This window comes from Hyperolius riggenbachi, chromosome 1 (genome assembly GCF_040937935.1).
Source record: "Hyperolius riggenbachi isolate aHypRig1 chromosome 1, aHypRig1.pri, whole genome shotgun sequence".
NCBI lineage: Eukaryota > Metazoa > Chordata > Amphibia > Anura > Hyperoliidae > Hyperolius > Hyperolius riggenbachi.
Genome location: NC_090646.1, coordinates 684,617,199 through 684,642,511, shown reverse-complemented (window position 1 = coordinate 684,642,511; position 25,313 = coordinate 684,617,199). Strand labels below are relative to the sequence as shown.

The 25,313-nt window shown below is 48.1% G+C and overlaps 1 protein-coding gene across 5 annotated transcripts in view; it reads left to right on the top strand.

Moving 5' to 3' along the window:
* Positions 1–25,313, top strand: part of LOC137532579 (NACHT, LRR and PYD domains-containing protein 3-like) — a 1,034,343-nt gene that overhangs the window by 889,038 nt on the left and 119,992 nt on the right. For all 5 annotated transcript variants that reach the window (XM_068253266.1, XM_068253275.1, XM_068253249.1 and 2 more), the window contains one exon: positions 6,226–6,369. In XM_068253266.1, the coding sequence (XP_068109367.1) occupies positions 6,226–6,369 (144 nt within the window). The remainder of the gene's footprint in view (positions 1–6,225; positions 6,370–25,313) is intronic.

The window sequence follows — 25,313 nt, the reverse complement described above, 5'->3', positions numbered from 1 at the left end:
GACTGAGTGTTTATAGATATATTTTCCCTGGTATACTTTCTCGGAAAGAGTGTGCAAAAGCATCTTACAAAAGAAAAGCCACCCTCCTTCTCCTCTTCCTGCTTCAGGTGCAACATCTTCAGCCGCTTCCTCCCTTGCACCTTCAAAGCCACCCTCCTCCACTCCGCCTCTCACCTTGAGCGGTTCCTGCTCCTTTGCCCACAGCAGCCAGGTGTCCGTGAAGGAAATCTTTGAGCGGAAGAAGCCAATTTCTGCCAGTCACCCCCTTGCCCAGCATTTGACAGCTGGTGTGCTGGAACTGTTAGGTTGCCAGCTGTTACCATACAAACTGGTGGACTCTGAGGCTTTCCGTAAATTTGTGGCCATTGGGACACCACAGTGGAAGATACCAGGCCGCAATTATTTCTCTAAAAAGGCGATACCCAAACTGTACTGTGAAGTAGAGAGGCAAGTGGTGTCATCTCTGGCACACAGCGTTGGGTCAAGGGTCCACCTGACCATGGATGCCTGGTCTGCCAAGCACGGTCAGGGCCACTACATTACTTACACAGCCCATTGGGTCAACCTGGTGAATGATGGCAAGCAGGGAGTACGTGGCTGTGCAGCGGACCAAATTGTGACACCGCCACGGCTTGCAGGCAGGCCTCCTGCCACCTTCTCTCCTTCTGCTACATCCTCTTCGCTGTCGTCGTCCTCCACCTCCTTGGCTGAGTGGCAGTTCAACTTTACTGGTGCTGCGATCTCCTCTCCAGCTACACAGCCCCAGCTCCCCAGAACCTATGCTGCATGCCAGGTACGACGGTGTGACGCCATCTTAGACATGTCTTGCCTCAAAGCGGAGAGTCACACTGTAGCAGCTCTCCTGGCTGCTCTTAACAAACAGGTGGATCAGTGGCTGACCCCGCACCAGCTGGAGATTGGCAACGTGGTGTGTGTGACAACGGCAGCAATCTCCTTTCCGCTTTGAATTTGGGAAAGCTGACACATGTACCCTGCATGGCACATGTGCTGAATCTAGTCGTTCAAAGATTTGTGTCAAAGTACCCTGGCTTAGCGGACGTCCTGAAGCAGGCCAGGAAGTTGTGTGGGCATTTCAGGTGGTCTTACACGCCCATGGCAAGCTTTGTGGACATTCAGTGGAGAAACAACTTGCCAGTGAGACGCTTGATATGTGATAGCCCGACTCGCTGGAATTCGACCCTGCTCATGTTCTCTCGCCTGCTAGAACAGGAGAAAGCCGTCACCCAGTACCTGTACAATTACAGTAGAAGGACACAATCTGGGGAGATGGGGATGTTTTGGCCACCGAACTGGACACTGATGCGAAATGCATGCAGGCTCATGCAGCTGTTTGAGGAGGTGACCAACCTGGTGAGTCGCAGTGAAGGCACCATCAACGACTTGATCCCCTACACTTACTTCCTGGAGCGTGCCGTGCGTAGAGTGGTGGATCAAGCTGTGGAGGAGCGTGAAGAGGACCAGTTACGGCAGGAAGTGTTGTGGGATGAATTCATATCAGAACCAGAAGTTTCCTCAACACCTGTGGCAGCACAGAGGGGGGAGGAGGAGGAAGAAGAGTCGTGTGGGGAAGAAGAGGAGTCCGACTTGGATGATGAGGAAGGTGTTTCTGTGGAGGAAGAAGAGGCGGCGGCAGAAGAACAACTGCAGCAGGCAACGCATGGGGCTTGTGCTATTAAATACCATGGTATTGTTTCTTGGCTGGGGGGAGGAAGAGGAGATGGAGAGTACGTCTGGATCCAACTTTGTGCAGATGGCGTCTTTCATGCTGTCCAGCCTGTTGAGGGACCCCCCGTATAAAAAAACTCAAGGGGAATGAGCTGTACTGGGTGACCACGCTACTAGACCCTCGGTATAGGCACAAAGTGGTGGACATGTTACCAACTCACCAGAAGGCAGAAAGGATGCAGCACATGCAGAACAAGCTGGCAACTATGCTTTACAATGCATTTAAGGGTGATGTCACAGCACAACGCAATAATGGTACCACTGCCAGTAATCCTCCCCCATGTCCACGCAGGCAAGGACAGGGCGCTCCTCTCATGGTGATGTCGGACCTGCGGACACTCTTTAGTACAATGCCTCGCCTTAGCCATTCCGAATCCACCCTCCACCAACGCCTGGGCTGGCAGGTAGCCGACTACATGGCCTTGAGTGTGGATGTAGACACTGTGAGCAGCAATGATGAACCTTTGGACTACTGGGTGCGCAGGCTTGACCTGTGGCCAGAGCTGTCCCAATTTGCCATCCAACTTCTCTCTTTCCCTACCGCAAGCATTCTGTCAGAAAGGACCTTCAGTGCAGCTGGAGGCATTGTCACTGAGAAGAGAAGTCGCCTAAGTCACAAAAGTGTTCAGTACCTCACCTTTATCAAAATGAATGATGCATGGATCCCGGATGGCTACTGCCCGCCCGAAGACTCAGTCCCCACACACCGCATGTCTGCTTGCACGCCGTGTGACTGCCTGCCCTAAGACTAAGTCGCTCCCCACACAGACATCTCTGCCCGTAGGCCACTTCGCTGCCTTCTCCACCACCACCAACAGGGTCCAGGACTCCAGGTGGATTCCTGAATTTTTAAGGGCGCTGCTAGCAGCAGCCGCTATACTAATTTTTCTGGTGCGTGTACATGCCTGCCTAATTTTTCTGCCTGCACTGCAGCTGCAACAAGAAAAAAGGCATGTACATGTGCCAAATTCCCCTTCATGATCATTACCTTGCCGCGGTGAAGGGGCTTGCGTATCACAATGAAGCAATGACCGCCGGCTATATGAGTGTCTCAGGTGGGGGTGGCACACCAAAGATAATAAGGTCGTTGCTTCATTGTGGTCAGACCAAATTTGATCAGCTGGACAGTCACTGCTCTGTCATTCAGCTACCTCAGCCTGGCGGGACCAGATGGGCTGGAAAGCCGCCATCACCTGCACTCTTGTCATGGTGCGCACCCCGTCCAGCACGGCCGTCACTACACAAACAGCTGTTTGCGGTGCGTTACACAGTGAGTTTGGTGTGTCAGTGTGAAGCAGAACTCTAATTACACTCCCTGATTTATGTACACACATGCAAGATGTTTTAAAGCACTTTAGGCCTGCAATTTAGCATTCAATGTGATTTCTGCCCATAAAACGCTGCTTTGCGTCAAATCCAGATTTTCCCCGGGACTTTGGGCATGTATCCCATTCCGCCATGCAAAATATCTTTTCCATCACGTTTGTGGCCAGCATAATTTTTTCTAGTTTTCAAAGTTCGCCTCCCCATTGAAGTCTATTGCGGTTTGTGAAAGTTCGGGCAAACCGAACTTTTTCGGAAGTTCGCGAACCTGGTTCGCAAATCGAAAATCGGAGGTTCAGGCCATCTCAAGTAGAGTGTTCATGTAAGTGCTAATCAGTACAGGAAGCCATTTAAGTGCTAATTGGTACAGGGAGCCATGTGAGTGCTGGCCTGGGTACAGGCCAAGAGTGGGTACTGGGTGCATGTACTATATTGAATGAAGGAGGCACTCAATTGGCGTATAAACTTGTGTTTATCAAATCAGTAGCAAAACACGACATGTTTCGGGGAAATCCCCTTCCTCAGGTGTACATGCAACCACGACTAACCCAGCAAACTTATGAACAACAGTAGTGCACCACACCCAATTGAAAACTCCTCCTCCTTGGTCACATGACCAGCAAACATATTAACCCCTCAGGGTAAGTCCAAGTCCAAATTAACCCTTCAGGGTTAAGTCCATCTTGTTGGGCACTACACATAGGTGTCTACCCAAAAGAAATAACCATCTAAGCATCATAAGTGTAAGCAAACATCAGGTAAAACCTAGTTAATACACAGGCATAACAGCAGTACTATGCATAGACTCACTGCACCACGGATGCAGATGTTCCCTCTTTCCACCACCCACCATAGCGATGACAAGTCATCACGACCTGTAAGACAAGACATATGCCAGCATTAGTTTACAAAAAGCATTTCATGCTAAACATTTCATTCAAGCCCTTAGGCGCAATAGAATCGAGTTTCCTCATCCACCTTGCTTCTTTCTGTAATAGCAGCCTGTCCCTGTCTCCTCCTCGTTTCGGTGGTGGTACGTGATCTATTACCATCCACTTTAGCTGCGATACTCCGTGTCCTCGGGCATGAAAGTGTTTGCCCACCGGAGTATGGCTGCTTGGTACTGATGGTTTAAATCCCCCTGCTTGAATTGTAACTGTTGTGGTGCCATCATTAAAGGGGATCATGTGAGTCACCCATATATAGGCTAAAAGATTGGGATTAACTCCATGTACACCTGTGATAGCACATTTGTTGTTTATGCATTGAAATGTCCGTGTGGTCTCCTGTACGTGGGGAAGACGACAAGAGAAGTCAAAACCAGGGTACAGGAACACAGAGGCTCGATCCGGGGATTTAAACCATCAGTACCAAGCAGCCATACTCCGGTGGGCAAACACTTTCATGCCCGAGGACACGGAGTATCGCAGCTAAAGTGGATGGTAATAGATCACGTACCACCACCGAAACGAGGAGGAGACAGGGACAGGCTGCTATTACAGAAAGAAGCACGGTGGATGAGGAAACTCGATTCTATTGCGCCTAAGGGCTTGAATGAAATGTTTAGCATGAAATGCTTTTTGTAAACTAATGCTGGCATATGTCTTGTCTTACAGGTCGTGATGACTTGTCATTGCTATGGTGGGTGGTGGAAAGAGGGAACATCTGCATTCGTGGTGCAGTGAGTCTATGCATAGTACTGCTGTTATGCCTGTGTATTAACTAGGTTTTACCTGATGTTTGCTTACACTTATGATGCTTAGGTGTTTATTTCTTTTGGGTAGACACCTATGTGTAGTGCCCAACAAGATGGACTTAACCCTGAAGGGTTAATTTGGACTTGGACTTACCCTGAGGGGTTAATATGTTTGCTGGTCATGTGACCAAGGAGGAGGAGTTTTCAATTGGGTGTGGTGCACTACTGTTGTTCATAAGTTTGCTGGGTTAGTCGTGGTTGCATGTACACCTGAGGAAGGGGATTTCCCCGAAACATGTTGTGTTTTGCTACTGATTTGATAAATGCAAGTTTATACGCCAATTGAGTGCCTCCTTCATTCATTATAGTATATTTCCATTGTGAAGTGGTGACTCACAGAGGGATTGTGCACCGGCAAACCAGGTGTCATACCTGGTGTAGGAGCCCAGCTCAGCAACCCCCTTACTGGGTGCATGTAGGTGCAGTGGGCAGGACATGAGTGAGTAGGGAGTGCCATGAGTGGTCTGGATTTGTGCCATGGGAGAGTATTGGGTCTCATATGGGTTTGGACCATGGGTGGGTACTGGGTGCTATTTGGGTGCCGGCCATAGAAAGGTACTAGGTGCATATAATGGCTTGGGAACTTGGTGCTGTGTGAGTAGTGTGCCATGTGGGGGTGGATTATGGGTTGTATAGGGGGTCATGTGGGTCCTAGGTGCAAATACTGGGTGCCAGATGGGTACTGGGAGCGAGTACAGGGTGCCATGAAGGTGATGGGTCCTGGCTAGTGGGGTATTGGTTGTCATGTAGGTGCTGACTGAAGATGCTGGATGCCATGTGGGTTCTGGGTGCAGACACAGGGTATCATGTGGGTTCTGGCTATGGATAGGTATCCCGCATCATGGGAGGGGGTGTTTAGTGGTAGTGGTCCAATATCCCATCCCTCCATGCTAGCTCTGTGTATGAGGCGTATGTAACTCAGGGTATAATCTATGTAAACAAACAGCCGGCACTATCACTCTATCTTGTCTAACCTGAGGTGATGTTTTCCAAGGAGGATTCCCAAGCTGGTTGAGTATCATTGCCTGGATAAATTGAGCGCTACTAATACATCTCATATCACTCTTTGGTCTAGGCTACCATCTAGAGCGCTCCATCTATAAACTTATAGTAGGTTTAAGTGCTGCAACACTTTCAAACTTTGATTTTTACAGATTGAATAAAAGTATAAATTCATGTTAAATATAATGAAAACTACTACATTCATTTAGGTGGGGTTGTAGCAGTTCTGTCTGTTAAAACTGATAGAAAACGTATGCGAATCTGTTGTAAACTGACAGGACAGGACAAGAACACAACTGCACAAATTGTATGTGTGACCCCGACTTGAAGGATGAATCATACAAATTGTATGCAGTTTTTATCCAGTTTTCTGGTAACATTCTTCTTTTCTCCTATAGATTGCAGAGTAATGACCTGCACTCCAGTTCCTGTCCCCACCTGGCATCCGGGATAAGGAATAACCAGACTGTGAATTTGCTGGGAGGTCCTGAATCCAGTGTCCTGATGGAGGTTCTGACAACATGTCGGGAAGATGGATTACAGTAAGTATACTGTAAGAGTCCTGATTGCAGCAGAGTTCAGCAGTAGAATTTGATTGTGAGCTCCTCTGAGGACAGTCAGTGACATGACTATGTACTCTGTAATGTGCTGCAGAAGATGTCAGTGCTATATAAATACATAATAATAATATGGTAGGACATTACACTATGACTATGGCAGGATTAGAGTGTGAGCTCCTCTGAGGACAGTCAGTGACATGACTATGTACTCTTTATAGTGCTGCAGAAGATGTCAGTGCTATATAAATACATAATAATCATATGGTAGGACATTAGGCTATGACTATGGTAGGATTAGATTTTCAACTCCTCTGAGGACAGTCAGTGACATGACTATGCACTCTGTAAAGTGCTGCAGAAGATGTCAGTGCTATATAAATACATAATAATATGGTAGGACATTAGACTATGACTATGGTAGGATTAGAGTGTGAGCTCCTCTGAGGACAGTCAGTGACATGACTATGTACTCTGTATAGTGCTGCAGAAGATGTCAGTGCTATATAAATACATAATAATAATATGGGAGGACATTAGACTATGACTATGGCAGGATTAGATTGTGAGCTCCTCTGAGGACAGTCAGTGACATGACTATGTACTCTGTAAAGTGTTGCAGAAGATGTCAGTGCTATATAAACACATAATAATAATATGGTAGGACATTACACTATGACTATGGCAGGATTAGAGTGTGAGCTCCTCTGAGGACAGTCAGTGACATGACTATGTACTCTTTATAGTGCTGCAGAAGATGTCAGTGCTATATAAATACATAATAATCATATGGTAGGACATTACACTATGACTATGGTAGGATTAGAGTGTGAGCTCCTCTGAGGACAGTCAGTGACATGGCTATGTACTCTGTAATGTGCTGCAGAAGATGTCAGTGCTATATAAATACATAATAATAATATGGTAGGACATTACACTATGACTATGATAGGATTAGAGTGTGAACTCCTCTGAGGACAGTCAGTGACATGACTATGCACTCTGTAAAGTGCTGCAGAAGATGTCAGTGCTATATAAATACACAATAATAATATGGTAGGACATTAGACTATGACTATAGTAGGATTAGATTGTGAGCTCCTCTGAGGACAGTCAGTGACATGACTATGTACTCTGTACAGTGCTGCAGAAGATGTCAGTGCTATATAAATACATAATAATAATATGGTAGGACATTAGACTATGACTATGGTAGGATTAGAGTGTGAGCTCCTCTGAGGACAGTCAGTGACATGACTATGTACTCTGTAATTTGCTGCAGAAGATGTCAGTGCTATGTAAATAGAGATGGCCGTAACGGTTCGCCCGCGAACAGTACCAGGCGAACTTTGGGTGGTTCGCGTTCGCATGCGAATGTGAACTTTTCCGGAAGTTCAATTTGCCCCCATAGTGCACCATTAAGGTCAACTTTGACCCTCTACATCACAGTCAGCAGGCCCGTTGTAGCCAATCAGGCTACACTATCTCCTGGAGCCCCCCCCCCCTCCCCCTTATATAAGGCAGGCAGCGCCAGCCATTATAGTCGTTCGTGTCCCTGTAGTAATTAGTGAAGGGAAAGCTGCTGACAGACTTTCATAGAGAAAGATTAGTTAGGCTCTTATAAGCGTGTTAGCTTGCTCCTGGCTTATTGTTATTCCTAAAATAGCACCCCACAACTGTTCTATTGAGAGCTAATCTTGTTCTTGTGGTTTTTTTTTTCCCTCCCTCTCTCTCTTTCTCTGATTTTGTCTTCCAGGGATTTGTAGGCTGTCAAAAGCAAGCTCACATACATTGGCCAGGAATCAAACCCAGGTCAACTGCTTGGAAGGCAGCTATGCTCCTCACTATACCACCATTGGCCGGGAATCAAACCCAGATCAACTAACATTACAGGCTGAAGCCAGCCATTTCACTCACCTCTTCAACTACAAGAAAGGCCCAGGAGTAGTCTTAGCTACCATAATATCTATGTTACTGCAGGGCCCTTATTACATTTTCTCTTACAGGGCTATGGAAACCGTTTTGCCCATGTGATAAAGCGAGGTGCAAAAATTAAATCATGCCTAGCAGGGGATGGTTTCAATCCATAAACCTCTGGGTTATGGGCCCAGCACACTTCTGCTGCACCACTCTGCTGCCACACACTGAATGCTTTGTTGTAGGAAAAAGTGGTGTTAAACTTCTTGGAGCAGACTTACTTCCACCCTCCAAAAGACACACATACATCCCCATAAAATCATTTAGCAGCAACTGCATACACAGTGTCTGTGGCACTATTGGTAAGTGCATTTGGCTGTTAACCGAAAGGTTGGTGGCTCAAGCCCACCCAGGGATGGCCTTGCCTTTTGTGTTCAACAGTTGTCCGAAGAGAACCCCAGATAGCCATTTAGCAGCAACTACATACACAGTGTGTGTGGCACAATCAGTTAGTGCATTTAGCTGTTAACAAAAGGTTGGTGGTTCAAGCCCACCCAGGGATGGTCTTGTGTTTTGTGAAGGGAACTAATGTACCCTTCTTAAACTTGAAGATTGTATACAAATGTAAGCAGACTGCAGAGTGGCGCAGCAGAAGTGTGCTGGGCCCATAACCCAGAGGTTGATGGATTGAAACCATCCCCTACTAGGCATGATTTAATTTTTGCACCTCGCTTTATCGCATGGGCGAAACAGTTTCCATAGCCCTGTAAGAGAAAGTGTAATAAGGGCCCTGCCGTAACATAGATATTACGGTAGCTAAGACTACTCCTGGGCCTTTCTTGTAGAGATGAGTGAAATGGCTGGCTTCAGCCTGTAATGTTAGTTGACCTGGATTCGATTCCCGGCCAATGGTGGTATAGTGGTGAGGAGCGCTGCCTTCCAAGCAGTTGACCTGAGTTTGATTCCTTGCCAATGTACGTGAGCTTGCTTTTGACAGCCTACAAATCCCTGGAAGACAAGATCAGAGAGAGAAGGAGGGGAGGAAGGAGGGATTACACATGCAGTAGTTTGGGCCTGCAGTTTAGCATTGAATGTGATATCTGCCCTTAAAACACTGCTTTGTGTAAAAACTAAACACATTTCTGGGACTTTTGACATCTATTCCATTCAACCATGTCTCCCTCCAGGTGTCTGATGCTTTGAAACATCTTTTTCATCACTTTACTGGCCAGCATAATTTTTTCTAAATTTTCAAGTTCGCCTCCCCATTGAAGTCTATGGCAGTTCGCGAACGTTCGCAAGTTCGTGAACGTTTGCGGAGGTTCGCGAACCTAAATTCGGAGGCTCGGGCCATCTCTATATATAAATATATAATAATAATATGGTAGGACATTACACTATGACTATGGTAGGATTAGAGTGTGAGCTCCTCTGAGGACAGTCAGTGACATGACTATGTACTCTGTAATGTGCTGCAGAAGATGTCAGTGCTATATAAATACATAATAATAATATGGTAGGACATTACACTATGACTATGGTAGGATTAGAGTGTGAGCTCCTCTGAAGACAGTCAGTGACATGACTATGTACTCTGTAATGTGCGGGGTCAGTGAAAAATGGCACCAGGCACCGCTGTTAAAAAATGGCGCCTCATAGAGAAACACTATTGAACGATATTTATAGTTTTATTATGTTAAAAAACGGTGCCGACCTTGGGAACGATATTTATCGTTTTAAGCCCTGCTTTGCTGCCATTTGGAAAATGTCTGCCTGCCGAATTTAACGTTTAATAGCACAGCCCCCTTAAAAGCTAGAAACACCAAATTTGCAGGTTATGCTGAGAAGAAAATTTGGAACAAGAGAAAAAAAACATTTTCAAAAAGACCTTATAGTTTTTGAGAAAATCAATTTTAAAATTCTCTTTCTGACCGTGGGAAAATTAAACTCCCACTGACTTTAGCAGTTAATAGCAAAGCCCCCTTAAATGCCAGAAACACCAAATTTGCAGGGAATGTTAAGAAGAACTGTGGGAACAAGAGGATTTTTTTTTTCAAAAATACCTTATACTTTTTGAGAAAATTGATTTTAAAGTTTTAAAGCAAAAAAGATACATTTAAATCAATAAATGACCCTTAGGGAAACAATCCCCGCCGAGTATATAATATATATACAGTATAGACCAAAAGTTTGGACACACCCTCTCATTCAAAGAGTTTTCTTTATTTTCATGACTATGAACATTGTAGATTCACACTGAAGGCATCCAAACTATGGATTAACACATGTGGAAGTATAGTATATAACCAAAAAGTGTGACACAACTGAAAATATGTCATATTCTAGGTTCTTCAAAGTAGCCACCTTTTGCTTTGATTACTGCTTTGCATACTCTTGGCATTCTCTTGATGAGCTTCAAGAGTTTGTCACCTGAAATGGTTTTCACTTCACAGGTGTGCCCTGTCAGGTTTAATAAGTGGCATTTCTTGGCTTATAAATGGGGTTGGGACCATCAGTTGTGTTGTGGAGAAGTCAGGTGGATACACAGCTGATAGTCCTACTGAATAGACTGTTAGAATTTGTATTATGGCAAGAAAAAAGCAGCTAAGTAAAGAAAAATGAGTGGCCATCATTACTTATATAAGAAATTAAGGTCAGTCAGTCCAAAAAATTGGGAAAACTTTGAAAGTGTCCCCAAGTGCAGTCTAAAAAACCATCAAACGCTACAAAGAAACTGGCTCACATGCGGAAAGGAAGACCAAGAGTCACCTCTGCTGCGGAGGATAAGTTCATCCGAGTCACCAGCCTCAGAAATCGCACGTTAACAGTAGCTCAGATTAGAGACCAGGTCAATGCCACACAGAGTTCTAGCAGCAGACACATCTCTAGAACAAGTGTTAAGAGGAGACTTTGTGAATCATGCCTTCATGGTAGAATATCTGCTAGGAAAACACTGCTAAGGACAGGCAACAAGCAGAAGAGACTTGTTTGGGCTAAAGAACACAAGGAATGGACATTAGACCAGTGGAAATCTGTGCTTTGGTCTGATGAGTCCCAATTTGAGATTTTTGGTTCCAACCATCATGTCTTTGTGTGACGCAGAAAAGGTGAACGGATGGTATCTACATGCCTGGTTCCCACCGTGGAGCATGGAGGAGGAGGTGTGATGGTGTGGGTGTGCTTTGCTGGTGACACTGTTGGAGATTTTTTCAAAATTGAAAGCATACTGAACCAGCATGGCTACCACAGCATCTTGCAGTGACATGCTATACCATCCGGTTTGCGTTTAGTTGGACCATCTTTTATTTTTCAACAGGACAATAACCCCAAACACACCTCCAGGCTGTGTAAGGGCTATTTGACCAGGAAGGAGAGTGATGGGGTGCTGCGCCAGATGACCTGGCCTCCACAGTCACCAGACCTGAACCCAATCGAGATGGTTTGGGGTGAGCAGAGTGAAGGCAAAAGGGCCAGCAAGTGCTAAGCATCTCTGGGAACTCCTTCCAGACTGTTGGAAGACCATTTCAGGTGACTACCTCTTGAAGCTCATCAAGAGAATGCCAAGAGCGTGCAAAGCAGTAATCAAAGCAAAAGGTGGCTACTATGAAGAACCTAGAATATGACATATTTTCAGTTGTTTCACACTTTTTGGTTATGTACTATACTTCCACATGTGTTCATTCATAGTTTGGATGCCTTTAGTGTGAATCTACAATGTTCATAGTCATGAAAATAAAGAAAACTCTTTGAATGAGAAGGTGTGTCCAAACTTTTGGTCCATACTGTATATATATATATATATATATATATATATATATATATATATATATATATATACATATATTAGTGTGTATGTATATATATATATATATATATATATATATATATATATATATATATATATATATGTATAAGCATGTGTGTGTGAATATATATATACCAAGGGGCAAGCAGCACAAACCAAATTTTTATGCAATTCTATGCAAAGCATGCACACAGCACAGGAGGTCCCCAGACTGCATAAGAAATATATAATTACAGAGGGGCTGCAGCACACAACAGGAAAACAGTGACAGGGGCTCTTGGTTACGCTTTAACGCGTTTAAGCTCACCAACTGCGCCAAAGTGTCCCCGATCTGGTGAGCTAGTGAAAGGTAAGGTGTTTTTAATTTCCTTTTTAGTTGATTCTTGGGTTTTTGGTTTCGTTCCCACTAGACTGCTTATAAAAACTGGCATTTTGCATGGTAGAGTAGGACTCACCAGATCGGGGACACTTTGGCGCAGTTGGTGAGCTTAGGTGCGTTAAAGCGTAACCAAGAGCCCCTGTCACTGTTTTCCTGTTGCGTGCTGCAGCCCCTCTGTAATTGTATATACATATATATTCTTTTTTTTTCTGCTTATTGTTTAAATATAAAAAAAAAATTATGTGGGGTCCCCCCTCTCGAGATTCTTTAACCCCTTGTCCCCATGCAGGCTGGGATAGCCAGAATGTGGAGCCCCGGCCGCGTGGGGCTTCGCACCCTGAGCTAAACCAGCCCGCATGGTCCATGGTATGGGGGGCTCTGGGGGGAGGGGCGGCCAAGCCTCACCCTCCCCCCCCCCCCCTCGGAGCCCTTGTCCAATCCATGGACAAGGGGCTCTTCCCCACCTCCAGTGCCCCAGGAGGAGGCGGGGCAAAGACTCCATGGGAGGGTTCATGGTGGCATCTGGGAGTCCCCTTTAAGAAGGGGACCCCCAAATGCCCACCCCCCTCCCAGGAGAAATGAGTATAGGGGTACAAAGTACCCCTTACCCATTTCCACAAAGGGTTAAAAATGAAATAAAAACACGACGACTTAAAAGGATTTTATTAATCTTAATTAACCAGAAATACCTGTACCTTTTAAAAATGTTCCCACGCCAATATATCCTCGGAAGTGATCCAATGTATACTGTATCCTCTTATCTTGCGATCTTGATTGAAGATCTCTGGTGACCGCGCACCCGACGCCACACACCGCCGCTCCCCGGCGCTGCTCTAGCTATACTGAGTATAGCCAGAGCTAAAAAGCATCTTTGAATTTTGCTCCAAGGACCCCATTGGTCTATTAAAGCGGACCCAAACCAAACATTTCTTTAAATCAAAATATTTAGTTGCACCTCTCTGACACATACAAATATAAATAAACACTCCTTCAAGTCTATGAGCATTTCAGTGCATGCTTTTCACCCTTCTCTTTTGATAGCTAGAGATGTAGCGAACGGTTCGACGGCAAACGATTCCAGCCGAACTTTGGGGGTTCGCGTTCGCCTGCAGCAGGCGAACTTTTGCGGAAGTTTGATTCGCCCCATAATGCACTATGAGGGTCAACTTTGACCCTCTGCATCACAGTCAGCAGGCACATTGTAGCCATTCAGGCTACACTAAGCCCTGGAGCCCCACCCCCCTTATATAAGGCAGGCTCGCTGGCCATGACACTAACTCGTGTGCCTGCTAGAGACAGACTAGGGACAGCTGCTGCAGACTTGTTCTCCTAGGGAAAGATTAGTTAGGCTCTTGGCTTGCTCCTGGCTGATTGTTATTGCTAAAATAGCACCCCTCAGCAGCTCTTTTGAGAGATAATGTTTTCCATACGTGTTGTTTTTTTTTGTGTGTTGCTCACTGACATTGACATTATACAGCCCTATCTGTTGCAGCTGGACCTTGGTAATTGTTATTACTGAGCCAGCCAGGCCCTGCCTAACTATCTATACTGGGACACCTACCTATGCCTACCTACCTATACTGGGTATCCTACCTATGCCTACCTACCTATACTGGGTATCCTACCTATGTCTAGCTAACTACTGAGGCACCTAACTATGCCTACCTACCTATACTGGGACTCCTACCTATGCCTACCTACCTATACTGGGACTCCTACCTATGCCTACCTACCTATACTGGGACTCCTACCTATGCCTAGCTAACTACTGGGACACCTACCTATGCCTACCTACCTATACTCGGTCTCCTACCTATGCCTACCTACCTATACTGGGCCACCTACCTAAGCCTAGCTAACTACTGGGACACCTACCTATGCCTACCTACCTATACTGGGACACCTACCTATGCCTACCTACCTATACTGGGTCACCTACCTATGCCTACCTACCTATACTGGGTCACCTACTTATGCCTAGCTAACTACTGAAGCACCTACCTATGCCTACCTACCTATACTGGGACTCCTACCTATGCCTAGCTAACTACTGAGGCACCTACCTATGCCTACCTACCTATACTGGGACTCCTACCTATGCCTAGCTAACTACTGAGGCACCTACCTATGCCTACCTACCTATACTGGGACTCCTACCTATGCCTAGCTAACTACTGAGGCACCTACCTATGCCTACCTACCTATACTGGAACTCCTACCTATGCCTAGCTAACTACTGAGGCACCTACCTATGCCTACCTACCTATACTGGGACTCCTACCTATGCCTACCTACCTATACTGGGTCTCCTACCTATGCCTAGCTAACTACTGGGACTCCTACCTATGCCTACCTACCTATACTGGGTCTCCTACCTATGCCTAGCTAACTACTGAGGCACCTACCTATGCCTACCTACCTATACTGGGACTCCTACCTATGCCTAGCTAACTACTGAGGCACCTACCTATGCCTACCTACCTATACTGGGACTCCTACCTATGCCTACCTACCTATACTGGGTCTCCTACCTATGCCTAGCTAACTACTGGGACTCCTACCCATGCCTACCTACCTATACTGGGTCTCCTACCTATGCCTAGCTAACTACTGAGGCACCTACCTATGCCTACCTACCTATACTGGGACTCCTACCTATGCCTACCTACCTATACTGGGTCTCCTACCTATGCCTAGCTAACTACTGGGACTCCTACCTATGCCTACCTACATACAAGAAGATAATAAGGTCGTTGCTTCATTGTGGACAGACCAAATTTGATCAGCTGGACAGTCACTGTTGTTCTATCATTGAGCTACCACAGCCCGGCGACTGTGTGGGCTGGAAAACTGCCATGGCCTGCACTCTGGCCATGGTGCGCACCAGTCCAGCACGGCCGTCACTACGCAAACAGCTGTTTGCAGTGCGTTACACAGTGAGTTTGGTGTGTCAGTGTGAAGCAGTACTCTAATTACACTCCCTGATTGATGTATACACATGCAAGATGTTTGAAAGCACTTTAGGCCTGCAATTTAGCATGCAATGTGATTTCTGCCCTTAAAACGCTGCTTTGCGTCACATCCAGATTTTTCCCCGGGGGCTTTTGGCATCTATCCCACTCCGCCATGCCCCCCTCGAGGTGTTAGACCCCTTGAAACATGTTTTCCATCACTTTTCTGGCCAGCATAATTTTTTCTATTTTTCAAAGTTCGCCTCCCCATTGAAGTCTATTGCGGTTCGCGAACTTTTACGCGAACCGAACCTTCCGTGGAAGTTCGCGAACCGAAAATCGGAGGTTTGCGACATCTCTATTGATAGCAAGTGTTATACAGGTGGCAGCCATTAGCAATTCCTCCTTTGCCAGACACCATCTACTACACCAGTTTGCCGGATTCTATCCCGGCAATATGAAAAGAAGGGAGGGGTTTCCCCAGTACATGTAAAATATTTTATATTTGTCATCATGCAGCTGAAAAAATGCTGCTATTTATTATTATAATTTAGAAAATAGATTTTATTTCTGAAATCTTGTATTTTTAATTTGGGTCCACTTTAACAGACCAGTGGGGTTCCTCCTGATGGGATCAGTGAATAATGGCGCACAGCGCCTATGCATAAAAATGGCGCCGCATTAAAAAGATACGCTTATCGCAATTTATCGTTAGTACTGCATAATAATGGCGCACAGGGAAAAAAGAAGAAAAACGGCACACACTATTTATCAATAGTGGCACACACTAACGTTGTTTATCAATAGTGGCACACACTAACGTTATTTATCAATAGTGGCACACACTAACGTTATTTATCAATAGCGCCCTACATAAGCCAAATTGCAGACGTTATTTAACTGCAAAACGGTGAATGGATTTAATGTAACACTGTCAAGGTTAGGGTTAGGCACTGGGGGGGGGGGGGTCTTAGGGTTAGGCACCACCAGGGGGGTGGTTAGGGTTAGGCACCACCAGGGGTGATTAGGGTTAGGCACCACCAGGAGGGTCTTAGGGTTAGGGATAGGTACAGGGAGGGTTCTGTGTAGTGTTGGGCGAACACCTAGATGTTCGGGTTCGCGAACGTTCCCCGAACATCGCCGCGATGTTCGGGTGTTCGCGCCGAACTCCGAACATAATGGAAGTCAATGGGGACCCGAACTTTCGTGCTTTGTAAAGCTTCCTTACATGCTACATACCCCAAATTAGCAGGGTATGTGCACCTTAGGAGTGGGTACAAGAGGAAAAAAAATATTTGAAAAAGAGCTTATAGTTTTTGAGAAAATTGATTGTAAAGTTTAAAAGGAAAAACTGTCTTTTAAATGTGGAAAATGTCATGTTTCTTTGCACAGGTAACATGCTTTTTGCCGCCATGCAGTCATAAATGTAATACAGATGAGAGGTTCAATAAACAGGGACCGGCAACGCTACCCCAGCAGCAGCAGCACACGTGATGGAACAGGAGGAGGCGCAGGAGGAGAAGGCCACGCTTTGAGACACAACAACCCAGGCCTTGCATGAGGACAAGAAGCGTGCGGATAGCTTGCTTTGTACCGCCATGCAGTCATAAATGTAATAAAGATAAGTGGTTCAATAAACAGGGACCACGCGGCAACGCTACCCCAGCAGCAGCAGCAGCAGCAGACGTGATGGAACAGGAGGAGGCGCAGGAGGAGAAGGCCACGCTTTTTGAGACACAACAACCCAGGCCTTGCATGAGGACAAGAAGCATGCGGATAGCATGCTTTGTACCGCCATGCAGTCATAAATGTAATAAAGATAAGAGGTTCCATAAACAGGGACCGGCAACGCTAACCCAGCAGCAGCAGCACACGTGATGGAACAGGAGGAGGCGCAGGAGGAGAAGGCCACGCTTTGAAACACAACCACCCAGGCCTTGCATGAGGACAAGAAGCGTGCGGATAGCTTGCTTTGTACCGCCATGCAGTCATAAATGTAATAAAGATAAGTGGTTCAATAAACAGGGACCACGCGGCAACGCTAACCCAGCAGCAGCAGACGTGATGGAACAGGAGCAGGCGCAGGAGGAGAAGGCCATGCTTTTTGAGACACAACAACCCAGGCCTTGCATGAGGACAAAAAGCGTGCGGATAGCATGCTTTGTACCGCCATGCAGTCATAAATGTAATAAAGATAAGTGGTTCCATAAACAGGGACCGGCAACGCTAACCCAGCAGCAGCAGCACACGTGATGGAACAGGAGGAGGCGCAGGAGGAGAAGGCCACGCTTTGAAACACAACCACCCAGGCCTTGCATGAGGACAAGAAGCGTGCGGATAGCTTGCTTTGTACCGCCATGCAGTCATAAATGTAATAAAGATAAGTGGTTCAATAAACAGGGACCACGCGGCAACGCTAACCCAGCAGCAGCAGACGTGATGGAACAGGAGCAGGCGCAGGAGGAGAAGGCCATGCTTTTTGAGACACAACAACCCAGGCCTTGCATGAGGACAAAAAGCGTGCGGATAGCATGCTTTGTACCGCCATGCAGTCATAAATGTAATAAAGATAAGTGGTTCAATAAACAGGGACCACGCGGCAACGCTAACCCAGCAGCAGCAGACGTGATGGAACAGGAGGAGGCGCAGGAGGAGAAGGCAACGCTTTGTGAGACACAACAACCCAGGCCTTGCATGAGGACAAAAAGCGTGCGGATAGCATGCTTTGTACCGCCATGCAGTCATAAATGTAATAAAGATAAGTGGTTCAATAAACAGGGACCACGCGGCAACGCTAACCCAGCAGCAGCAGACGTGATGGAACAGGAGCAGGCGCAGGAGGAGAAGGCCATGCTTTTTGAGACACAACAACCCAGGCCTTGCATGAGGACAAAAAGCGTGCGGATATAGCAGCAATGCTTTTTGCCGCCATGCAGTCATAAATGTAATACAGATGAGAGGTTCAATAAACAGGGACCGGAAACGCTGAACCATCCCAGATGTTCATTGGTCATGTTACTTGGTTGGGGTCCTGGAGTGTTGCGTAGTCGTTTCCAATCCAGGATTGATTCATTTTAATTTGAGTCAGACGGTCTGCATTTTCTGTGGAGAGGCGGATACGCCGATCTGTGACGATGCCTCCGGCAGCACTGAAACAGCGTTCCGACATAACGCTGGCTGCCGGGCAAGCCAGCACCTCTATTGCGTACATTGCCAGTTCGTGCCAGGTGTCTAGCTTCATGCCCGGTTTCAGGTCCAGCGGTGCCAGCCACAAATCCGTCTGTTCCTTTATTCCCCTCCAAATTTCCTCCCCTGTGTGCTGCTTATCCCCAAGGCAGATCAGCTTCAGCAACGCTTGCTGACGCATGCCAACAGCTGTGCTGCACTGCTTCCACGATCCTACTGCTGCTGGTGCTGGGTTAGCGTTTCCGGATGAGGTACAGCTTTGAGATGCGTTGGAGGAGAAGGAGTCAGAGAGGTAGGTGCTGCTGTTGTTATCCAGTGGGAGGGACGGCGGTGCAGCTGTTTGCGGCGTGGGCAACACCCGCGCCGTAGCAGGTGAGGAATCGCTGCCAGGCTCCACAAGGTTCACCCAGTGCGCGGTAAGGGAGATGTATCGACCCTGGCCGAACGCACTCGTCCAGGTGTCAGTGGTGAGGTGAACCTTGCAGGCAACGGCATTCTTCAAGCTTCGGGTTATTTTGCTGACCACGTGCTCATGCAACTCAGGCACTGCAGAGCGCGCAAAGTGGTAGCGGCTGGGAACCACGTAACGTGGGATGGCCACTGACATCATGCCCTTGAAGCTGTTTGTCTCCACCACTCGATATGGCAGCATTTCGCAGGCCAGAAGCTTGGCTATGCTGGCTGTTACTGCCACGGCCCGGGGGTCATTTGCTGGCAATTTCCTCTTGCGCTCAAACATCTCCGAGACAGACAACTGAACCGTAGGGCTGCACACCGAAGGGCTGTTGGTTGTTGTGTTTGATGAAGACTGGGAGACCTCAAGAGCACTACTCCGGAAAGTGACAGTGTCAGCGTCGTCTGATGTTTGTGAATGTTGTGAACCACGCAATGGCTGGGCTACTGCTGCTGCTGAGGCGGGTCTGGTGGTGAGTCTGGTGAACCCAAGGGAGGCAGTGTTGCTGGTGGTACCCTGTCCTGCCGCGTTTGCCCACAGAGTGGGATGTTTGGATAGCATGTGGCGGCTCATGCTGGTGGTGGAGAGGTTGTTAATACTTTTCCCCCTGCTCAGGCGGGTCTTGCACACCTTGCAAATCGCCATGGTAACATCCTCAGTGCAGTCTTTAAAGAAAGCCCAGACTTTGGAGCACCTGCCTTGCTGGCGATTTCTGTTTGCGCCTCTTTTGCCTCTCACTTGAACTTCCACGCTTGTGGTGCCTGAAATTGCGCGCCGCCTACCTTGTGGCACAAGGCGAACTCGTGCAGCAGTGGGTTCTTCAACAGACTCATCTGTGCTGCTGCTACGACGGCGATATTCTCGTTCACAAACAAAATCTGGGTCTATGTCCACATTGTCCATACCCTCCTCTTCCATCTCCTCAAACTCGTCATATGTCATTGTGGGGGCCGCCGCCGTGGAGTAGAGCTCCCCAGAACAACCTCTGCGCAGCTCACTTCAACGTCGTCTGGTTATCTGGCAGTTGTGTGCGTGGTGTCGCTGCCGGTTGTGTCAGCTTTGTGCCCACTGGCTCCTTGCAACTGGCTGAGGACTCGGACCTCGTGCGTGATGTGCTGGTGCTGCTTAACCCACTGCTGGACGCTTGAGAGGTCATCCAAGTAATTATCTGGTCCTGTTCTTTTGGATCTGTGAGGGTGGTTGTCCTGGACAACATGGGCGGTATTGAGTGGGTTTTCTTGGGTGCTCCCCTGTGGCCTGTACGTGAACCGTCAGGGGAAACACCTCTTCCCTTGCCCCTCCCTCTTTCACCGGATTTCTTCCTCATTTCACTTATCCTTAAAGTACACGCTGACTGGCAGCAGTACAGTGGCAGTACAGAAATGCTATACAGTGGTGGGTGAGTGGTGTACCACTATTGCCAGCAGCGACACAGAGCACAATGCTATACAGTGGCGGGTGAGCGGTGTACTACTGTTCCCAGCAGACACAGAGTGGCAGTAAACACAATGCTATATAGTGTGGCTGAGCCGTGTACACAGAGTGGCAGTAAACACAATGCTATATAGTCTGCTATATAGTCACCCCGAACGGGGTGATGTTCTGCAGAACCCGAACAGTGGCGAACACTGTTCGCCCAACACTACTGGGAACGCAGATTTTAGTACCTAAACACACGATACAACATGTTTTCCGGGGTCGGACTCTGAGGCACATACAGATGGTCCCGATCATCATCCTCATCATACAACTCTTCTCCTGAGTCTGACCCACCCACCACCTCTGCCACCCCAACATCCCCAGACACAGACCCCTCATCGTCCTCAACATTAACTTGGGATGCTGGCCTGAGCCAGACCTCCTCCTCCACATCAGGCCCCATCATCTCCTCAATGGCAGCCCTCATTAATCGCTCTGGCGACGGACCGATGGACACAACGTTCTCCTCCGGGGAGGGCTGCTGCTGACCACTGGCTGCTGGGGTGGATGTTATAGCTTGCGTGGGGCGTTGGCTGTTGCTGTTGTTGGGAGTGCTGCTCACAGCGGAGGTCTCTGAGGAACTCATGGTGAGCTCATATAGTGGTTGGCGGTGAGTGGAGTATTACTGATCCCAGCACTATACACACTGACTGGCAGAGTACGCAATGCTATATAGTGTGGCTGAGCGGTGTACACAGAGTGGCAGTAAACACAATGCTATATAGTCTGGCTGAGCGGTGTACACAGAGTGGCAGTACACACAATGCTATATAGTCTGGCTGAGCGGTGTACACAGAGTGGCAGTAAACAATGCTATATAGTGTGGCTGAGCCGTGTACACAGAGTGGCAGTAAACAATGCTATATAGTCTGGCTGAGCCGTGTACACAGAGTGGCAGTAAACAATGCTATATAGTCTGGCTGAGCGGTGTACACAGAGTGGCAGTACACACAATGCTATATAGTGTGGCTGAGCGGTGTACACAGAGTGGCAATAAACAATGCTATATAGTGTGGCTGAGCGGTGTACACAGAGTGGCAATAAACAATGCTATATAGTGTGGCTGAGCGGTGTACACAGAGTGGCAGTACACACAATGCTATATAGTCTGGCTGAGCGGTGTACACATAGTGGCAGTACACACAATGCTATATAGTCTGGCAGAGCGGTGTACACAGAGTGGCAGTAAACAATGCTATATATAGTGTGGCTGAGCGAGGTACACAGTGGCAGTAAACAATGCTATATATAGTGTGGCTGAGCGAGCGGTGTACTACTGTTCCCAGCAGCGACACACAATGACTGGGGGGGACCCTGGCTAGCGTGGCTGGAGAGCGAACTACCCTGCCTGCCTACCCAAAGCTAAACCCACAGAGAAATGGCGGAGATATGACGTGGTTCGGGTATTTATTTACCCGAGCCACGTGACCGTTCGGCCAATCAGAGCGTGTTCGAGTCCGAACCACGTGACCCGTTCGGCCAATCACAGTGCTAGCCGAACGTTCGGGGAACGTTCGGCCATGCGCTCTTAGTTCGGCCATGCGGCCGAACGGTTTGGCTGAGCACCATCAGGTGTTCGGCCGAACTCGAACATCACCCGAACAGGGTGATGTTCTGCAGAACCCGAACAGTGGCGAACACTGTTCGCCCAACACTAGCTGAGAGCTCCTGCTCCTCCCGACATCATCTCTGGTACTGTGTGTGTAGGCTCCGCCCCCGGCCTGTGGAGACCACGCTGAGACGCACTTGCCTGGCTGCTCTGTATACACTCATGGGGAGAAGCAGCCAGGGCTCTCAGTGCAGCCAGTTCTCCAGTGCAGAGAGACACCACACTGCACTGGCTGCAGGAGAGGATCAGATGCCTGGCTGTTCTGTATGCACACATGGGGAGAGGCAGCCAGGGCTCTCAGTGCAGCCAGTTCCCCAGTGCAGAGAGACACCACACTGCACTGGCTGCAGGAGAGGATCAGATGCCTGGCTGTTCTGTATGCACACATGGGGAGAGGCAGCCAAGGCTCTCAGTGCAGCCAGTTCCCCAGTGCAGAGAGACACCACACTGCACTGGCTGCAGGAGAGGATCAGATGCCTGGCTGTTCTGTATGCACACATGGGGAGAGGCAGCCAAGGCTCTCAGTGCAGCCAGTTCCCCAGTGCAGAGAGACACCACACTGCACTGGCTGCAGGAGAGGATCAGATGCCTGGCTGTTCTGTATGCACACATGGGGAGAGGCAGCCAAGGCTCTCAGTGCAGCCAGTTCCCCAGTGCAGAGAGACACCACACTGCACTGGCTGCAGGAGAGGATCAGATGCCTGGCTGTTCTGTATGCACACATGGGGAGAGGCAGCCAAGGCTCTCAGTGCAGCCAGTTCCCCAGTGCAGAGAAGAGGATCAGGTGCCTGGCTGGGAATTCCTTCTGCTGCATGCCTGTGAGTTTGACACCCCTCCCCCACTCCACAGCATTAGGTAGCCCGTTTTCCCCTCACTCTCTATAGAGTGAGACCCAGCAGGTCTCCTTCCCCAATAGAAGCAGTATAGCTGCCAGCATGCCCTTTTCCTCTATAGAGGCACAACTGCTCCCAGAATGTCCTTCCCCTCCATAGAGGTACCACAAGTCCAAGCATGCCCCTTTCCCTCAATAGATGCACCAAAGCTCCCAGGAAGTCTCCCCCTCCACTTTAGAGGCACTAAAGCTGCCAGCATACCATTCTCCATAGAGGCACTTCTGCTCCGATCATGCCCCTCCCCCTTCTATAGAGTCACTAGAGCCACTACTGTTCCCAGCAGGCCCTTCTTCTCCATAGAGGCATTACTGTTCCGAGCATGCCATCCCCCTCCATTGAGACACCACAGCCCCAAAAAGGTCCCGCCCTCCCCTATGGAGACATTAAAGCTACCAGCATGCTCTTCTCCACCATAGAGGCACTACTGCTCCCAGCATACCCATACCTCTACATAGAGGCACCACAGCCCCAGCATGCTCTATTCCCTCAATAGAGGGACCACAGCTCCCAGCAAGCCCCTCCCTAGAAGCAATACAGCTCCCATTGTGCTCCTTCCCTTCCAAAGAGGCACCACAAGTCCCAGCATACCGCTCCTCCATATATTGTTGGGTTGTCCCCAGGGCCTCACAGCTGGTTGCTGGGCCCCCCTTGGTCTCCCCAAATTGAATAGTTGACCTCCGGAGCCTCTGCAGTGTATATAGCAGAGGCACTCACTGGTCCAGCTGGCACGTTAATCTGTGTGCTGACGTCTCCATCCTCACAAGCGTCTCATCACAGTGACCCAGCAGCACATGGGTGTGTACATGCCACCAGGTCACGGAGATGAGGGGCCTATGAGGATGAAGCACACAGATGGATGGAGGACAGGTGAGTGCGCTCCACTGAAAATACAGGGGCACCAGGGGACCATTTATTCACATTGAAAAAAGCCTGGGGAGCCCTAGGGGACAATCTAATACTATATGGAGGAAGAGAAGCATGCTGGAAGCTGTGGCACCGCTATGGAAGGGGAGGAGCATGATGGCAGCTGTAGTGCCTCTATGGTGTGGAAGAGGCATGCTAGGAGCTGTAGTGCCTCTAGAGAAGGGGAGGGGCATGCTGGCAGCTGTAGTGCCTCTATACAGAGCATGGGGGGCCTGCTAGGAGCTGTTCGCAGTTTGCCCCTATGGTAGCACTGGCTAGTCTGGTGTTGGGTCTATCTTTGGTTGAATAGGTTCCTTCAGTATACGAGCAGTATGTGGGCGAGTGCATCTGTACTGGGCATGCGCAAGTAACATCCACACATGCCCAGTCAAATGAAGTGCTTTTGCATGAAGGAAAAGAGCCATGTACAAGTGCCTTAGTTCTACTGGGCATGTGTGGATCTAATTTGCCCATTCCCAGTATGAACACGCTTGCATACGGTCAAGCTTGCACACTGAAGAAAGCAATGCAACCATTTCCCTGTACGGTCATTGCTGTCAGATGGGTATTGTGAAATACTGAAGGGAGGGGACAGGCAGTGTGGCTGCATTAAGGCTGGTACACAATGCTATTTCCCATCAGATCCACGGGTCGAATTAATAATGTCTGGCATGTCTGATATGCTCCCAATCGATTTTTTTTTTTTATCGGGAAGAGATCAGACATTTCGTAAATTATCGATTTAATCCATCAATCTGACGGAAAATAGCATTGTGTGTACTAGGCATTATAAAGCTTGTGGCACCTGCTTCATTTAGGGACTTAAGGGGCGGAGCTGGTGGTGGCTGCATTATGCACCATGAGTGAGAGGACCCTGGCTGCACCCAACACTACACTGAGCAGAGGAGGAGACACTCAATGCTATACCACTGTGCTCCCCTGTATGCAGAGTAGCAGCACAGCAGTCTCAGCTCATCCAGTTATACACCTGCTCTCTGACCTGGTTATCCTGCATCTCGCCTGATTGCACGTGATGTGTTGGAGATGGAGATAGGCAGAAAGCAGGTGGCCACTGGCTGTGGAAGATGGACACATTGCTGGAGGAGGTAAGACTGTCAAGCACAACCACTGCACCACTACTCTGTTTATACTGGAGGAGAGTAGGAGGGTGACTACTAAAGGAGCTAAATAAGGATAGGGGACCACTAAACAACCAAACCAGGGCTTGCTGTAAATGGGAGGGGGGACCACAAGATCACTAGGGAATGCTATATGGAGATTGAGGGACCATAAGACCACCAGGGAATACTTTGAGGGAGATTTTTTTAGTATTTATAAAGTGTCATCATTTTT